At 32.6% G+C, this 18,847-nt stretch overlaps 1 protein-coding gene across 1 annotated transcript in view; it reads right to left on the bottom strand.

Annotated features, from left to right (window-relative positions):
- Positions 1–18,847, bottom strand: part of LOC118190113 (uncharacterized) — a 120,918-nt gene that overhangs the window by 72,616 nt on the left and 29,455 nt on the right. The window contains exons 12-18 of the mRNA XM_035360805.2: positions 16,700–16,812; positions 16,478–16,578; positions 13,195–13,230; positions 12,968–13,095; positions 12,774–12,844; positions 8,638–8,702; positions 5,684–5,831 (exon numbers count right to left, since the gene is read on the bottom strand). Of these exons, the coding sequence (XP_035216696.1) occupies positions 5,684–5,831; positions 8,638–8,702; positions 12,774–12,844; positions 12,968–13,095; positions 13,195–13,230; positions 16,478–16,578; positions 16,700–16,812 (662 nt within the window). The remainder of the gene's footprint in view (positions 1–5,683; positions 5,832–8,637; positions 8,703–12,773; positions 12,845–12,967; positions 13,096–13,194; positions 13,231–16,477; positions 16,579–16,699; positions 16,813–18,847) is intronic.

Genomic DNA, 18,847 nt, shown 5'->3' with positions numbered 1-18,847 from the left:
CAAAGTTTATTATCGATACAGTAGATTCCCTCTTAACCGGCTTCCGTTTAATCGGATCTCCGCTTTAACTGGCCGTAATTAAAGTACGAAAACATAAAAATAAGCAAAAAAATTACAAAAAATTGAAAATTCCGAAACTATTGTTGCGTGCGTACGGGTTCGTTATGAAATGAATGCACAAGTCCGAGGAAAAATGAACAAAAATTGATTATTATCACAACAAAAATGCTTAAATTTTCTCAAATTATCATGCAGTATTACAATATCTCACAGTAGTTATCTTTTAACTACTCAAATGTCCAATAGAACGTAATTCAAAACAGCTAAAGAACGCTAATCCGCGAATTCGCTACAGTCAACAAGAGCAGTTTTCTAAACAACAAACTAAGCAACTACTACAAACTGAGATGTTTTCCTTTTTTATAAGATTTTAAAATCACGCGCTAGAATTTTCCAATACTTTCTCGAAATCAAAAAGAGATATTTATTTATTTAATGCACGCGCTCTTGTATTTTCAATTTTCTGGCTTAGCTTTCTTTTAATATTCGTCACGCGCTGCACTGCACGAGAAATAAAACCATTTAATTTATAATTGAACTAACATTAGCTTTTTAAATACCAAATTCGTAACACTATGTATTTTAAATGCAAAACATCTCAAGTCAAAAAACTTACTAGTGAAAGCACTTCTTTTATTGGACAAAGCTTTTCTCATCCTAGTGAAGACGAATTAAAAGTGAGTGATGATAAGGCAGTTTCCTTGTGAAAAAAACTAGCGTAATTTTTCTATTACAGCCCACGAACCAGGGTGTGACAGAAAATTTAAAGAGACGATATCCTAGAGAGCTTTTGATATTTCTCCTAGAGGAAGCTAACTCTGATTTAAGTGTCATCCATTTATTGAAAGCGATTAATATAAAGAATTATATTTATATGATAGCTGAGTCAGGGTCAGAGGTTGTCGAATCTACAATGATAAAATATTAGCGAAATCTTTGGTCACCGTATCAAACAACCGCAGAAAGACAGGCAGTCACCGCATTTGAAGAGACAGACTTTTCTACTAACAATTTTATGTCGTCATTCAGATGTCTTAGTGGAGGCCAAGATGTTTTGTTGAAGATGTGAAGCGGTGACTGACCGCTGACAGGGATCTTCAGCAAGAAACTTTGTCAGTTGACGGCATCATCGAAGCTGTCAATGACGATGACTCCGACATCGATGAAATGCGACTTCCGTTATATGACATACAGATGAATCAAAAACATCGGAAATGGCTGTATGCGCTATAGTGGAAAAACAAGCATCTGCTTCCTCCACTGATGTGATGCTTTTAATAAAATGGCGAAATTATGCAGAGAGTCGCCGAATCTTCATTCTTTAAAAATTTCGTTTACCGGCTTAACCCGGTCCCATTTAGGCCGGTTAAGAGGAAGTCTACTGTATCACTCAATGATTTTCAAGATGAAAATGTTGTGTGATATATAACAGGTTTGGTAGACAATTTTTCGAGTAATTCATTTTTTACTATGTGTATTTTTGCTGAAACTTATCGATCGCGCATACAGTAAAATCTCGGATCACGAATGCCACGAATAAGCAATGTGAACAAAACACGCCTCGTATGACGAAAGGTTTCTCGAGTTACGACCACTCATGTCCACACTATATGATTTTTAAACGTGTTTTGAGGTAACCGATGACCCAAAATTTATACTGATTGTTTTCTGAAAATTTTCATTGCTTAACTCTTATAAACAAAGCTTAACAGAAAGTAGCTTACAGAACGAAGACTTGGTTTTCTGGTGTACTTTGAGCACTCTTACATTTAGAACTTTTCTTTATATCTATGACAATGCGTCTCTGGATACAACCAATGACTAAGAAGTTAACAAAGATGACGTGGAGAAGTTACTAGGAGAACAAATAAAAATGAGCTGAACAAGGCAGAATTGCAACAACGTCAGAAGCTGAAATAAAAGGCAATACGGAAGAAATGTCTTCAGAAGAAAAGGAAGAAAGAAAATGATCCTAGTTTTCTGATCCGTGAAATTTGTGCAAAAAGGAGTAAAATGCAAAGTTTTTGCTTAACGATACCACCATGATAAAGCAGTAGAAAGTTACAACACAAGTATTTTTTAGTGACAATACGATGCCTCACTTCAAAAACAATTTAAAAATCAAGCAACAATGAATCATATTGCACTAATTTTGAGTGAAATAATGACCCAGTGAATAGCACTTAGAGGCGAAGAAAAGATGAAAGAGGTACTCCGTAACGAGAGTTATTTGCTGCTGTTATATAAAGAAATTTCACATCGAAACAATGACATTTATCTCATAATTTCCCCCTTATGCAGTCTTCTTCGTACACTGTTCTTAGTACAAATACAGCATTTATCTGTTTAACATGGTATTTACCTTTTTTTACTATTATTATTTTTAATGTTTTCCTGCAGTTTGGGGTAATGAATTTGGTTACAAATTATTGTTTTAAAGTTTAATAAGCAATCATCTATGGCCCAAGAACGAATTAACGTATTTTACAGTTATTCCCATGGGGAAAACTGTTTCCGTTAATCAGCATTTCGGTTGACAAACAGCCTTCAGAAACGAATTAATTAAGTTCACGAACCGATATTTCTCTGTACATGAATCAGAAATTTAAAGTATTCTGCAACAAAAAACAAAGATAATTAAGCAATTTGAATACCAGTTTTTAGCTAGTAATAATGTTCTCTTTTAATATAAAATTAAGCAATTTATTATAAATTATCTTAATATACTTTTTTAGTGTTAGGCTATGAATCAAGCCCAGCTCCAAACATAAGTAATGCAGGCAGCTGCCTAGGATGCCGATTTACAGAGAACCCCAATTTAGTTATTCTCATCAGCGACAGGCGTAAAATGTTAAAATACTATGCCATGCCGTTAAACATACCTACATATCCTATGTTCGAATGTATAGGCGAAGACGTTCGAATGTATAGGCGGGTGTGATTCTGTTCATTACGCTGAAACTGTTAATTTCTTTAAAGATAAAACTATTTCTTAGAATTTGTCATTGAAATTTTACTGGATTAAATTTCATTTTTGACTGCATTTGTCATTTCCTTTGTAAAGGAAAATACTTTCTAACGTATTGTTTACTTCCAAATCAGGAAACTACATTTATATTTTTAATTTCATTTTCTTCATTCTGCAATAATTATTGTATTGTAACTTTAATTCAAAACTAATAGAAAACAAAACAATTATTCAAACTTTCTTTATTGAAGCAATAATGTGCAGATTTTATCCTGGTCATTCTTTCAACTTTTTTGAAAATTTGGTAGGAGCTCGTTAGCTAGAAAATGCAAAACTTTTTAACAGGCTTTAACACAAGTGACAAACGGAAATAAAATAACTTGCTCTTAGTTTGATAGTAATGTTGAAGAAATGACGAGAGAGTAATGTATCTCTTAAAATTTCATTTCTGAAGAGGCAAAAAACACACACAAAAAAAATAGGCCTTTTTCCATTCGCACGTACTTTCTACAAGATACATATTCTAAAATATTGGTTGGTTTACTCTATTATTTTTTTTTAATTTAGTAGTAATTACAGTGAAGAGGATTTCTTCTCAGATGAAATTGAAAACAAACTTCTCTGAGGGATATCTAAGTCGAGGGAATTTGAATTTCTTTCATTTCTGTCGATAAAAATATGATGTTACTCAAAATTTACTGAACTTTAGCTTTATCGGTGTTTTTGCCTTAGACTAGATAGACATTTGAAAGTGAAATGATCATTGGCTTAATACGTTAGTTAACTACTTTAAAACCCTTATTATAACATACCTAACTCACAAAATTGATTCCATAGCATTTTTCTGAATTATTAACTTCATATATCGCATATAATTTGCGACATTTCTTTTAATTTCGACATCATGATTCTTTTGTTAAGTGTAATTGACGTTTGAAGATATTCGATTTCTAAATGGTCGTTAAGTTTTACTTCGCATAAAATGGATTCTATTTTACAGCAAGGGAATTTAAAAATGGAAAATTTAACTAATTATATTACCGCAAAATAAGTATTTCTGCCTAACTGAAAATTAAATCTTTAACCTTCGAATAGGTTGTGATAAATATTTTGTGGTAACCATTAACCTGAATATTAAAAATTTGAAAATGGGTAAACACCACTAAGTTACAAATTTGTATTTTAATAACAATGAAATATTAGAAATCTTTTCAACATGAAATTGATAATTAACTCAAATAGTTTCTTAGGTATTTAAATTCTGATTTTTTGAAAGAATTACAGCTCAAAAATAATTTAGCTTTCTTACCAATTTACGGGTTTTTCTCGCAAATTTTTTTTTTTTGATTTACCACGTGAATTACGGGTCAAGGTTTAACTAAAGCATCACAATTTGGAATGAAAGGTGTAATATTTAAACAGTATTCAAAATTAAACAAATATTTACTAATTTTGCGAAGCTGAATGCGAATGTGGATGTATTAAAATTTCAAAAATAGAGAAATGAATTTATAAATTCAATTTTTGAGTATTCATTGAATTTTACTTTATCAATAATTGACGCTAGAACGACGAAGTCCAGATTAAAATTAGGCAATAAATCACACTTAGATTGACGCAGATTTCGAATAAAACTTTTTGCTCCTGAAGAAGAGGGAGCCTACTTTTTCCGATGGCCTCAAAATTGATGTAATTTTATTCAAAATCTGTGCCGATAAAAAGCTGCAATTTTAGCTAATTTTAAATTCTGCATTGGTATTCTGCTTTTCCAATAATGTAAATACCTCAAATATTCTTATTTCATCTTATTTATTATTTACCTTTAGAAGACTACTTTTTGCAGAATGTCGAAATACTTTTGAGATCCAGAAGTACCTCGTTAAAATAATTTAACAACGGCTTAATGCCAAAACGGGCTGAAACAGTGCAGACTTAAGCAATGGCTTATTCCTTTCGCCATGGAAAATTGTTATTAACTTAAGAACGCAGACTAATATTATTACATTATCACACCGTCAATTCCATTGTCATCTACTGAACAATAAAGTCGATGAAGAAATATATATGGTGTCTGAAAATAATATTTGCACATTTTAAAAATTAATATGCTGAATGCTAATAACAAGAAATATTAACTTTTCTAGTAATACATATCTATAAGCTTAAGTTTAAAATGACTACAACTAAAGCACTACGTCGTTATTTTATTTCGCACTACTAAGTGTTACATGTGACTGTGATGTACTCTTTGTACTTTGCATACATTATCCGTTTGCAACAACACTTTGAAACCTGTTCACATTGCTTGCTCTCTGTCAGTTGTAAAACAACTAAAACCAAAAAAATGCCAATTTGTCCTTGCCCATACTAATGTAAACATTACAGCTTAAAATATAAAATATCCGACTGGTTCCTCTTTTAAAAGTCATCCAAGCATTCAAAAAGCATTCAAAGGTTTTGTTATTACGATTCAAAAAGCATAAACTTTAATTTGGGACACTGTATATTAACGTCAAGTGTACAGAAAGTAATTTAAAATACATTGTTCAGTGTAACGCAAACCCTTGTTATCCTTTGGTATGAAATGTTACGATTTTTATTTCATCATTTGAAACAAAAGACGACACAAAGTCTTAACAAAAGTCTTAAAAATACCTCTCCTAAGCCATAATTGGCAGTTATAGTCATAATTGTTGGATTTCCTGTCAGAGGATCACAGGTGAAAAGCACTCCAGCAACATCGCAAGCCACCATTTCTTGAATGACAACAGCCATAGGAGAATTCAAGCATTGACCATAACGCCTACAGTTAAAAATTGAAGTTTAAGAAAAATAAAACTTTATCATTCTTACATAAACAGGGTTATTTTTTACAGGAATATATTTAAAGGTACAAGAATTTCATATAGGTATATTAAGTCTAGATTCTGAATAAAGTAAAAAACTGAGCCTAATGCTCGATTTGATTTGACGAGATTTTAAACCCTTAGATTTTTATGTAACAACATACAATGCAATCAGTTATAACCAGAGAACTTACTCAAGAAGATTTAAAAATTATATTATTATTAGAGTAAAGGAAAATGAATTGACCTATATCATGTTCTAATATTGCAAAATTGTGCAAATTTTTGTTAAATGCGTCGTTTTTTCCTCGATAGAACAATATTCTATAACTTTTTATTGCTTGCACTTTTTTATATAACAACCCCTGCCTATGTTTTACTTTTAGAAATTATTTCTAAATGTATACCAATCAAAGTTTAAATTTGCGTTCGCTGTTGGATGAAATCATAAAATTATGGTATTTATAATTTTAATATTTGATTTCGAAACTTTAAATATTTTCCATTAATTTCTTTATTTCAGTCTTAAATATTAATATTATTTAAATTAAATGTACTAAAAATTAATATTAATTAAATTAATTAAAAATAAACATTAATTAAATTATCAATTTAATAAACCAAAAATAAGAACTGCAACTAATAATGTAAAATAATGTAATTTTATGAAATAAATAAAGAAATCTGAAGTATCCATGGAAATCGAAAGATCAGCCCTCAGAGTGTTAATATACTGGTTTCCGACAATTAAGGGGTCCACCAGTGGCCGAGAGGTGAAAGTCGCTGAACACTGGTAACTCGGTTCGAATCCCTCGAACGGGCTGGCTGCATGGGCGTTTTCCTTATTTTCCCTTAAAAAGTCCTCCATGAAGGCATTCATCTCTTTAGGCATATAGCTCTAGTGATTTGCCATAATTAAATAAACCAAACCAAACTAACAATTAAGGAAAAGTCCAAAAATAGCGGCAATTCATTCAAAAATAAGCCAATTTTTATAAAATTTGAATATGTGTTCAAATAAGAGTTGCCTAGTAAAACTGCAGTATGCAAATTAGTTTCCCTGCCTTGAGAATACGGCATCCCCGAGGCATGTTTGTATAGTAGTATGTTTGTATAGTAGCATGTTTGTATAGTAGTATGTTTGTATAGTAGTATATTTGTATAGTAGTATGTTTGTATAGTAGCATGTTTGAAAATAGACCTGCAAATTTTGATACTGAGACAAAAAATCTGGAATAGCCAATTCTGTAACAATGACCTCACGGCATTATTTCCCAGAAGATCTGCCATCGAGAGCTGCTAGGAGACTAGAGGCAGAACAAAGTCAGACAGCTAAATGTGAGTCCTTTTGTTTATAGATTTTGGCAACACTTTTTAACCATAGATTCAGCATCCGGGCGGTTCGGACAAGAAGGCCAACTGCTACGACGAGCGTCGATGACAGATATTTGTTGTCCTGCATACAAATGAATAGAACCGCAACTCCGTCTCAACTCTGATCCTTCTTTTATTTAGCCACCACCGGAAAGTTGGTGTCAACTTCAACCATGCGTGAAAAGCTTCACGAATGGAGGTCTGTAAGCGAGACAAGCAACCATCTGTGTGCCCTCACGTCACGTCATAGAAGTGAAAGTTTTAATTGGGCACATCAGCATGTACTCTGAACAGCTGATCAATGGAGAGCTGTTTTCTTTGGGGACAAATCCAGGTTTAGCTTTCAAAGCGACAATAAACGTTATTTGATTTGGAGATAACCTGGAGCCCGTTATCATACATTAAACATCCGTGAAAGAAATGTATACGGAGGAGACAGCGTCTACGTTTGAGGTGGTATCTTTTGGGTAGAGGCACAGACATTCATGTCTTTCCACGTGAAACGGTGAAAGCTCAGCTCAATGGAATTGATGGTGAAACCTATGGAGGGGCGCCTTTGTAACTGGGCAATAGGTCATGATTTACTGCTATAGGACGACAACGCTAGACAGCACAGGGTTGGCATCATGGATGATTATCTTCAGCAACAAAAAGTTCAGCACATGAGTAGCCAGTCCGATCACCAAACTTGAATCCTGTCGAGAATAATTGGGATGCTTTAGGAACACGTATAGCTGCTCTCAGTCTTCCTCTTCAGACCCTTGCCATGCTTGCAACTGCTTTGCAAAAGCAATGGTTTTCACTTCCTACGGAACTGATAGACCGCACAATTGACAATATCACTCATTGCTGTAGTGTTGTATTGTTTTTAGAGCAGATCATACTCCATACTGAAGGAAATTTTCCTATACCAAACTGACGGATCTAATTTGTTCATTTTATATATATGCTAATTTCTATACCACCATGATTGCCTGGTAATTTCTCTTCATGTTACTTTAAATGAGCCACAGTATGCTAAAATGAGCCACAGTATGCGTTGTATACTGTGGCTCATTTTAAACTTTTAGAGTAATTATCATTTTTTAAAATTTTTCCTTAATTATTGATAACCGCAGTACTTTACAGTAAAATGTTTATGGTTTCATTTGCCAAAGTAAAAGAACATCGCTGAAAATTTAACTTAATATTCACAACATGAATTGCCTATTCGAACTTCTTTCCTATCAAATGTACGCAGAATTATTTTCCCTACTGAGTTTGATAAAGATTTCCATTCAAAAGTATTTCCTTTCATTTTTGAAATTAAGATCGTTATAAGCAAAACTGATACTACTCATAAAAATATGTTCAATTTAATAAATCGTTACATTCAACATCAATACATACCTTTTGTACTGGATTGCAACGTATCCGAATTGTGAAGCCCAACACTTTTTAATAGCATGCAGGATCTAAGAAGAAAAAATTTGAAAATTTTAGTCGCCTTTTACGACATGCAGGAGATTAAAAGTACTAGGCATTTATATTACATAAGGTTATCCTTGTCTTCAGTTCTAATTACCATTAAACAAATGCATTTTTTCCAGTCAAATATTCTTACCTTCTGTGTTTTTCACAGCAAGAACTATACTTTTTTGTTTTCGTTAACAGTTTGTTAGTTTAGAATGTTTACTTTTAGTTGACAACTCTTTCCAAATTTCGTTCTTTGGAGCTAAGCGTTTTTAAAGTTCTCACTTAAATTCTGTGTTCTTTCACTGTGAGGATCTTAATTTAGAGAATGTAACTTCCATTGCTTAACTATTAAATATTGATTTAGTGCACGGTTACATTTGTTCTTGTAAAGTTATTTTATCCAAAATCCTGAAGAGACGTGAAGCGAAATTTCGCTATGTCTGAAACAGCGAGAAAGTTAAAAATAAACTTTTTATTTAAACAGAATGTAAAACTCAAAGGCACTCTTTTGGGCTACAATATATCCGCAACTTGAGGTGATGCAACTCTACAGAACGGTGAAATTGAATTCAGACTTAGAGCAGTAGTCAAAGACAACACCCTTAACCCTTTCGCCACGGGAAGCGCAAATGCGCGCTTATCACTGACGCCCGCAGTCTCTTTCGCGAGTGTCTGTCTAGGGACGGAGGGATTTTTGCTGTTAAGCCTAAATCCATGAAGAAGCAAGAAACACACTCATTTCCAGGCCCTCACGCTGGAGCGCTAGAGCGTTTTCTCGTGATATAAACATTCGCGTTTCAATATCCCTTTGAATCCTTTTTGAATTTTTTTTTTTTTTTTCTTTTATGTAGAGTCTTTTAAGGGTTACTATGTGAGGTTCTATTACGTTTTGCATTGCTTTTAATTCGAAAATCCTTTAGTTTACTTATATACCTCATACAACTTCAGCTTATTATGGCGGGCAAGCGTTTTTTATCAGACCAATGATAAATGAGCCGATTAGTGATATGAATGAGAGTCGTGATTTATTTCCTAAAGAATCAGAAAGAGGTATTTCTAGTGATTCTCATATGGATATTTTGTCAGAAATTGAGCTAATTGAGGGTCTATCTTCCAGTTCACGTGAAAGATTTTACTTTTTGTAAACAGACTTTCTTGTATTTTTTTTATTCATTTAAAAGTTTATTAAGGTATTTTATCAATTAAAACTTTGGAATAATTTGAACAGCGCTTCCGCAAATTATTTCTCAATGTGAGCATTTTTCATATATATTTTCATGTAAATTTAAAAAAATATTTAAACGCTAAATTTAACATATATAATAGCTTAAATAGCCGTCATAAAGCATGCTATTCGGAAACATTCCTTTCCCTTTATGTTTATATAATCAAAAGCTATGTGTGTGCGAGTCATGCAACTCTCCTTTTGAGTAGAAGGTCAAATCTATATGTATTTGAAACTGTACGGACATACGATCTTGTGCCAAACGTTATAATGTTTAAAACGTTCCAGGACACTGCCACAAATGTGTAACGGCCTGGGGTGAACGAAAAAATGCTCTGGCGCTCCAGCGTGTGGGCCGGGAAATGAGTGCAGTATGCGTGACAGTCGGCGTGAAAGGTTAATTACTATGTTATTTGGTGTGAGAAACTTAAGCAACAATGTAAATTTTAATCAGATAGCCATGAAATTGCAGAAAGGGAGTTCTTGCGATCAGTACAATGAACACGCAATTCAGTATAAAGATCATGCACATACAAGTGTCAAGAACAAAACATCACAGGCGACGTGAACACATGCAAAACTCGTGCGGTCGGCGCGCTGAACTCAAGACTACAAGAAAAAGAAGGACGGAGACGCAATTAAAGACATTCTCTGCAAGTACAAGTGAGTTCTTTCATGAAATATGGTTAGAAGAAATCGCATGGATGACGCTACGTGTGGAAGAATGATCGGTAAGCTGGAGGAGGGACGCAGTGTGACCAGGATAGGAAGAGTTCGGAATCAACAAAAGTGTCATTTCGCGCGCTTGGAAAGCTTTCCAAACCATAGGTACAGCTATGATTAGAAAGGCTTGTGGTGGCCGCCCCAGAAAAACAACTGCAGTGAATGTTTGATATATGGTCCAGCAGGCGAGAAGAACCCGAAGCAAGACAGCAAGCGCCATAGCTCAGCAACTGTGTGTGTGTAACGGGGTTACTGTGTCCAAAAGCCTTCACAAAGGTGGACTATTCGCCTGCCGTCCTGAGTGCTGCTGAAAGTTGGCCATCGGCGCCACCTTTTAGAGTGGTGCAAGGAGCACGAAAACTGGACATCTTATCAATGGAGTCGTGTCTTCTTTATGGATAAGCGCCGTTTTAGTGCCACAAGCGATTCTCAACGCTAGCTGATTTCGAGAGCGGTTGGGACACGATTTCATCGAAGTAACATCACAGAAAGAGACCGTTATGGTGGTCCTAGTGTTCTCGTTTAGGGAGGCATTATGCTGGACAGGCGGACAGAGCTCCATGTTTTCGATAGAGGTTCTGTAAATGAAGATCGCTGTTATCAGGAGGTGATCCTTCCCCATGTATATCTGCTTCAAGGTGCCATTGGAGCAGACTTCGTTTTTATGTAAGACAATGCACAGCCACACCGGACTCCTGCTGTTCAGAAGATACTGGAAAGTGAAGATATCACTCGAATGGATTGGCCAGCGTACTTCCCTGATTTAAATTTTCTTTCTTCTTCTGGTCTTTCTAAGTTTGCGATTATTTTCTTTGTTTTTCTTTTTAATTTCTCTTAATTATACTGCATTTCTGTTCTCCAGCATCTCTGGCAGTCCTGTCATAAATTCTAGATTATGACAATTTCCTTCGTTCTCGGTCGAAATGTATTATAGCGAATCAATGTTGTAGGAGATTTTTCTCAGTTCTCGAATCTTATTACAAGGAAACCGTTGTTAGATGTGCCGAGTTTGTAATTAGCTACTAGCAATGAGGTCTGTTGGGTAAAAAATATAATGGGCTTTTAATAATAATTTAACAATAATAGTTTCTTTATTCATATTTTATCATCATGTAAACCTGTTTCTAACATATTCCGACTCAGCCTTAAATTGGTATTCACATCTTCACTTAAGGAGACAGCTACAGCTGTTCGAATAACGGATTTATAACACCTTCAGAGAGTAACTTATTTCTTTCTGAATTTGTCTTCGCTCTTGATTTTCCTCTCGCCAATTATTCATAATAAATTAGCTCTATGCGTGCTTTTAGTTCTTGTATATATTTACGATGATAATGTTTTTCGTTTACAAATAAGTCATGTACATGCATTCTGCATGTTAATAGGTTTCGAAAAGTGAAAGAAATGGCCAACAAATAGGTTTCTAGAACCCATCGTATTTTCCGTTACTCATACTATGGCAGTTCCTCTTGCTTAGTGATGATTCCTTTCGCATTTTAGCGGCAAATTTATTAGTTTTCTTTTGGGAGGGACTATTTTTTTAGAAGGGGTTACATTTAAATTACGTTTGAGATCAGCTGCTTATGAACAAAGTGGGCGTGATTATGAATAACTATCTGTGAACTTGCAAATGAAAATTCCAAGTTAAAATTTATTTCTCTGCTTAATTATAAGGTTTTCTATACGATTCTTTTTTCATAGCTTATAAATTACCGTGATTTACTAGTGTGAGCCACTTTTTTCCTTTTTAAAATTAAAGCAAAATTTCCCTAAAGAATTTTTTCAAAATAATCTCGGAACTAAACAAAACGAAGATTTAAATCAAAGTTTCGTATTATAAAAAAACTGCATGAAATTCCAGACGGTTAATTAAAGCACATAACCTACAGAATTTTAAATTAAAAAATAATAAAACCTACGGTAGTTTAGGACGCAGTTTTAGGTCTAAACTCTTCATGTTAAAAATTACCTATCTGAAATTTTTATGAAAATAATTTGGGCTATGCATAGATAACCGAACAGCTGTGTTACGTATCTATGGCTTTATATTGTTATATTACAGAAGAAAGTGCAGCATTTATTTAAGAAGACAAAGCTTTAAATTATTAACTTAGTTCATTACTTCGTTTAGCCCAGAGACGCCTAAGAAAGTGTCCATTTGACCAGCAGCAGACATTTGTTCGGTGTCTTCACCTTCATTCAGTAATAAGAAATTGAATAAGTAAACGTAAGAATATTATCTTAATTATAAATATCATATTATGCAAAAATTTAAAAAAATCGTATTATGTAAAAAAGTTTTTAAAAAATTGTTACCCGTGGCTGATGATCGAACAGCGAATTTTAATAAATCTACTTCGTTTCCAAACGTTTCCTTTAGACACGCTTCTACAGCTTCGCTTAATTCATTTGGAAATTCAGTTCTCTCAATATCTTCACATAAACTAACATTAAGCAAAGGAAAATATTCATAATAAATAAAAAAATATGTAATCAAATAAATGTGATTTCAAACCTTTGTTATTGAAAATGCAATTCATTACCTTTTGCAGGCTTCTTTAACGTCTCCGATATTACCGCTGTTAGAAATTTTAAAAAACTTTTATTGCCAAAAATACAATTGATAAAGTACAAAGAATTATTTAATACTTATTATTTTATATTGCAGCTATATTCATGAAACAAGAAAAGAAAAGTGAATAATTAAAACAATGTCTGAATAATAATAAATAATTTTAATATTATTTTTAACCTTTTGAATTTTTAATAACACTGCATAGTTAATTCGACTGAAAGAGAAATTTAAATTTATTATAAAAAAAGCAAATTTATTTAATTGTTTTGTTTTACTTCTTTCAGTGTTTCTAAAAAGATTTCCAATATTCTGTAAAATTAGTTCCACTAAAAGTAAAAGCTGAACTTGGTAATTTCTTATTATTTTAATTGAAAGTAAATTGCAAAATTAATTCCTCCGGAAGAAAAATTTCAAAGTTACTTTAATTTCAGGGTTTTTATAGTGACTTTTAATACATTTCAAAACAAAACGCATCCTGAATATCCATAAGAGGCACGCTGTTGAACACTGTATATTTCGAAAATTATATTAAGAAACGAAAATTAGAACTTCATGTATTTGAAAATTGCATATTGTATTTGCGTATCAATAGGATGTTAAGCACTGCAATATATGAAAAATAATTAAATTAATATAATAAAAATTTTAAATTCCTCAAATTTAAGGTCCGAAATGAAACTTTTTCAGGAAAGGTGTGCAGACAGTTTGCATCCTAATTTAATTTTCCTTCATTTATGCAGGTGGCACTATAATATATTTCTGAGTGTAATCTACAAATAAAGTAGATTAATTACTTATAAAATTTTATATTTATCATTGATAAAATTTGAACACTGATACAGTTAATGCTGATATTAACAAAATCAATTAATCATTGTTATAAATTTCACTGATTATGTTATGAATACCGTTGGTATTCATACATGATATAAATTTACGTACAAGTTTATGATTATGCGTAGTTTGAGTATGCCTCGTGTTTTGTCCATTACATACACATTCTCTTGTCGTTTTATTATCGATAAGTAATTTTCTTTTTTTAGAGAAGTCTCAAAATAATTTAACTATCGGTTAAATTTAACTTTCAAAAATCCGTCTGTTTCATTTTACAGCATGTTTCAAATTTAAAAAAAAAAATATCTTAGGATTAATACATTATCACAACTTCCAACTCAAACTGCACGTGGGCTAAATGCACTATTTAAACGTAGCGGACTGGCCATAATTAAAAAAAGGATGTTCACAAAAAAAATTTATTAACTAAATTTTAAAATATTTTACTACATTTTTTTTCAAAACATGCTTGTAAAATGTAAAAAAAAAATTATACAGATTTTCTGCCTTATATTCTGTAAGAAATATCTCCTTGTTACAATTTATAATTCGAACTCACTGACAGCAAAACATTAAGATCTTCAAACTGAGATTTATTCGAATAATTGTAATGTAAATAAGTTACTACTAAATAACTGTTTTTAACTAAAACGAAATATAGGAAAACTTCCCAACAGAGACAGAACTTGAGAATAAACAATGACATCTATTTCCTTTTCTCTTATTTATTAGATTTTTCTATAACGAGTACAGAAAATATAATATTTGCATGTAATTATAAACTTCTTTGTTTCTTATTACACTCATCAGCTACAACCCCTCAAGGCGTTTCGATTTTCATAAATTTTGTAATTTTGAAGGAAAATAACTAGATATTACCTTCATCACAAATTGTAAATATTCTTCGGCATTCTTTTTCGTACTACGCATAGATTTATTAATTTTCAACTATGGAAACAAAAAAACTTCAAATCTAAATATACTTCGGAACAAAGATTATTTTTATTGTAAAAATAAGGAATTGAGAATGTTTATCTTTCGACTAGTACTAATAAAGGTAATTTGGATCTTATAATCTTGTATAAGATTTATATCACATTACTGCTGCTTATCATACGGAACTTTGAAAGAAGCCAAGAAATATTTTTAAAAGGCAACTTTAAACTAAACGTATTCTACACTGTAAAACTTTGAAGCAGAATACGCGCCTTTGCATAATAATAATACCTAAAACGTAACGATCGCATCAGTGCTAAACAACTAACACTTATTTCCTCCATCTGAATTCGAGTACTGCGTGGATTTAGGGAAATTTCGAATACGTTTTCGCGAGAGCAAGAAAAGGGAAAAGGTTCCTTTGTCCTTGTAAAATATACTATGTCGTTAATGATGCTGATATTCCCACAGTTATGCAGAAGCAAAATTACAGAAGACGTGATAGCGCGTAAATAATTTTGTTTCAGATTTCTGATGCTAAATAAAATCGTTGATTTAGCACAAAGCTGTGTATTTAAAATAATTAATAAGCATTTTATAATTCAATTGATTTAAAAAATAATAATTCCTTTTTTAATATTTCAAATTTATATAGGCATATCCCCTGAATTAAGGTTTATTTAAAAGCGACGAATGAAGAAAATATCCACTTTCGCGTAAGTTGTCAAGTGATTTCTCCCATTCTCCCCAGTATAAAAAAAGAAATTTCCAGTATTCAGCGTCATCTCAAACTGATCAGATAATAAGACTGCAGGAGAAATTGACATAATTTCTACCTATTCGCACCCTCTCCATTGCGATTATTATATGCCCATATTGTTGGAGCTTGTAGATCAGAGGCTTCCATTTGCTTTTCTTTTATATGGGAAAAGAAATACATGATAGAAATATTATGCACAGGGGACTTAGTCAAATTTATATATTATCTTTTACGATTCTATATTCCAATGCTCCATACACAAAATTAACACACTCTAAATGTAAGAAAATAGTGTTCAATACGATCTTAAATCAAAACTGTTTATTGAAATAGTCGTTAATTGAACAAATTATTTGACAAAAGAAAGTTAAGCCTGAAGCAATGAAAATGTGAAATCCACTTTTTGTGTGTTTGTGTGTAGTTCTGAATATTTTGTTATGAATGAAATTTCATCTAAATTTACGGATTAATTTAATTTTATTTTATTGTTATTTCTAAAAGAACAAACGCGTACATAGTGAATGAAGTAAGTATAATTTTCTCCTCATAAATATCATTTTATTATTTAATTTGAATATAGCTAAAACACTTCAAATATCATTTACAACGCAACTTATACCTCCGTTGAATGATATATAAAGTAACGTTAGGTTAACACACTACATTTATAGATATATGGAAATAATTTTAAACTCAGTCAGGGAAATTCATGCATACTTACTATACAACATTTTCTAACACTTTTATTTTCTGAAGTATTTCTTTGGTAACAAAATTCTTGTATGCTGCTGTGGTGACAACTATTCCCTTTGGCACTATAAGCTAGAAAATAAGATTATCCTTTCATGAAAGTAGGAAAATTCATAATATCATAAATATAAAAGTGAAGGAATGTGATTTTCTCTTACGAGATAGTATATATTTTTAAAAAGTGACAACTCACAGTTTGCAAATCTTTGCTCAAAAAAGTCAATTTTCCCAATGATGATCCTTTTCCTCCCGTTATTTCCGGTTCTTGGCATACTTCATCCATAAAGGAAACCACCAAAGATGATACTAAATGAATTAAGATAATAATCAGAAGAAATTTCGTAACAATTTGTCGGAAAAATTAAATGGGAACACTTTTATATTGAGATAGCTCTTTGTTTTACCCGATAGGTTGAGTAGAAGCTGAATTCATACTATAGGGTTACAAACTGGTTACAGAAAAGGATTTGAAAATGCGATATACTCTCTTTAAAACGAACATCCATGCTTCCAACTGAATACTGTAGTAATTGTTATTAGAACTTTTAATTAAAACGAACATCCATGCTTCCAGATGAATACTGTAGTCATTGTTAGTGAAACTGTTACTAAAACTTATGAACCACTTGACTCATGTCTCGATACTCGCTCAGACCAATAATTAAGGCAATTATTAAGGTATGTGGATTGGTTTAAAAATATGATTCTAACCTTAATCGTGACTTATTGGAGCATTTTGTTGATGGTCGTCGTCTCAATAAAACCTATTTGAGTTATCAGTACTTATAGGGTACCCTTTATTTTTTATTACAGCTTGAAATCGACGTTTCATTGAGCTGAGAAGAGTTTTAAGCTCTTCTTTCGTTATTACATGATGCCAGGAAACAATTATAGCCTCAATTAGTTCCCTTTTATTTGATGGGCGCCTCATTCGGACAAGAGTTTTCAAACGGTGCCACAAATTTTCGATAGGATTGAGGTCAAGACTGTTTCGTGGCCATGACAACAATTTAATGCTCTTTGTACGAAACCACTCTTTCGATATTTTGACCGTGTGGCAAGGAGCAGAATCCTGTTGAAAAATAAACGAAGCATTGTTGGAAAAGAGATCTCTGATGGAAGGTAGAAGTTTTGGTTCTGGAATATTGTCAATGTATTTCCTGGCATTCAGTGTCCCATCGATGACATGAAGGCGACCAATACCATCTGCTGACATGCATGACGAAATCATAACACTAACTGGGTTCTTCACAGTTGTTTGATTGCAGTCAGGATGTAGCTCTTCTCCTATTCTACGTCTTACATATTTTCGCCCATCACTACCGAATAACGATATCTTAGTTTCATCACTCCATGTAACTTGTGACCACTGATCATCTGTCCAATTAATGTGTTCCTTTGCCCACTGTAGTCTTTTTTTTTTTTTTTTCGTTGATGAAAATTAAGATACGGCTTTTTTCGTGGAATTCTACCTCTCAGTCCAACATCTGTTAATCATCTCCTGATTGTTCTTGAACTGACAGAAACACCAGCATCATTCAGATCACTTCTGATGGCCACTGATGACATTTTTCTATCTTGGAGACATAGTCTTTTTATTCTTCTGTCATCAATAGATGTGATGCACCTTGTTCGGCCTTTACCTTCTTTGTTTTTTATTGAATTTGTCTCCTGATATCGTAAACAAAACTTTCGGACTCCAGATGTAGTCACTGAACCACCCACCTGTCTTGCAATTTCAGCATAGGAAAGACCACTTTCTCGTAACACAATAATATTACATCTCTTTCTAGGTGTCCAATCTACTCTTTTATTTGATGTTATTGCTTCTTGACTAAATATTAAAAATTTTTACAAAAATTCCTATTTGTAATTGCAGTGTATAAGAAACAGATCCTCCTTCTACAGAACGAAGCAAAATAATGAATTGTTTCAAGTGTAAACATGATGTCAGCTTCTACTGGCAGTTACTAACATTTTATTGGTTCTCAGAACAAGAACAGTGATTGGCCGGGAAAGCTAGACTTTACAAACCACTTCATAACAGTGTTTTTTATTTATATTAAAGTACATATAACTTTTTTGTATTGCAAATAATTGAATTTTGTGTTTTGTATTGAATTCAGTAATAAATTCTCTTTAAAATGATATATACAAGTTTGCATTTTGCGAAACGTAACATTTTCTATAAGCATACAAAGTTCAAAAACATAAAAATTTCCAAAAGTGTCCACAATTTTGGCCACCACTGTATATTTTAAAGTTTTAGCGTAAAACTGAGCATAGCGTAGACCGAGCAGGTGTTTACTTTGCTTAAGGACGCCATTTTGCAAATATATTG

The sequence above is a fragment of the Stegodyphus dumicola genome, chromosome 6, assembly GCF_044657685.1.
Source record: "Stegodyphus dumicola isolate Sdum_Otavi_A_Nest chromosome 6, ASM4465768v1".
NCBI classification, from domain to species: domain Eukaryota; kingdom Metazoa; phylum Arthropoda; class Arachnida; order Araneae; family Eresidae; genus Stegodyphus; species Stegodyphus dumicola.
This window is presented reverse-complemented; position numbering and strand designations above follow the sequence as displayed.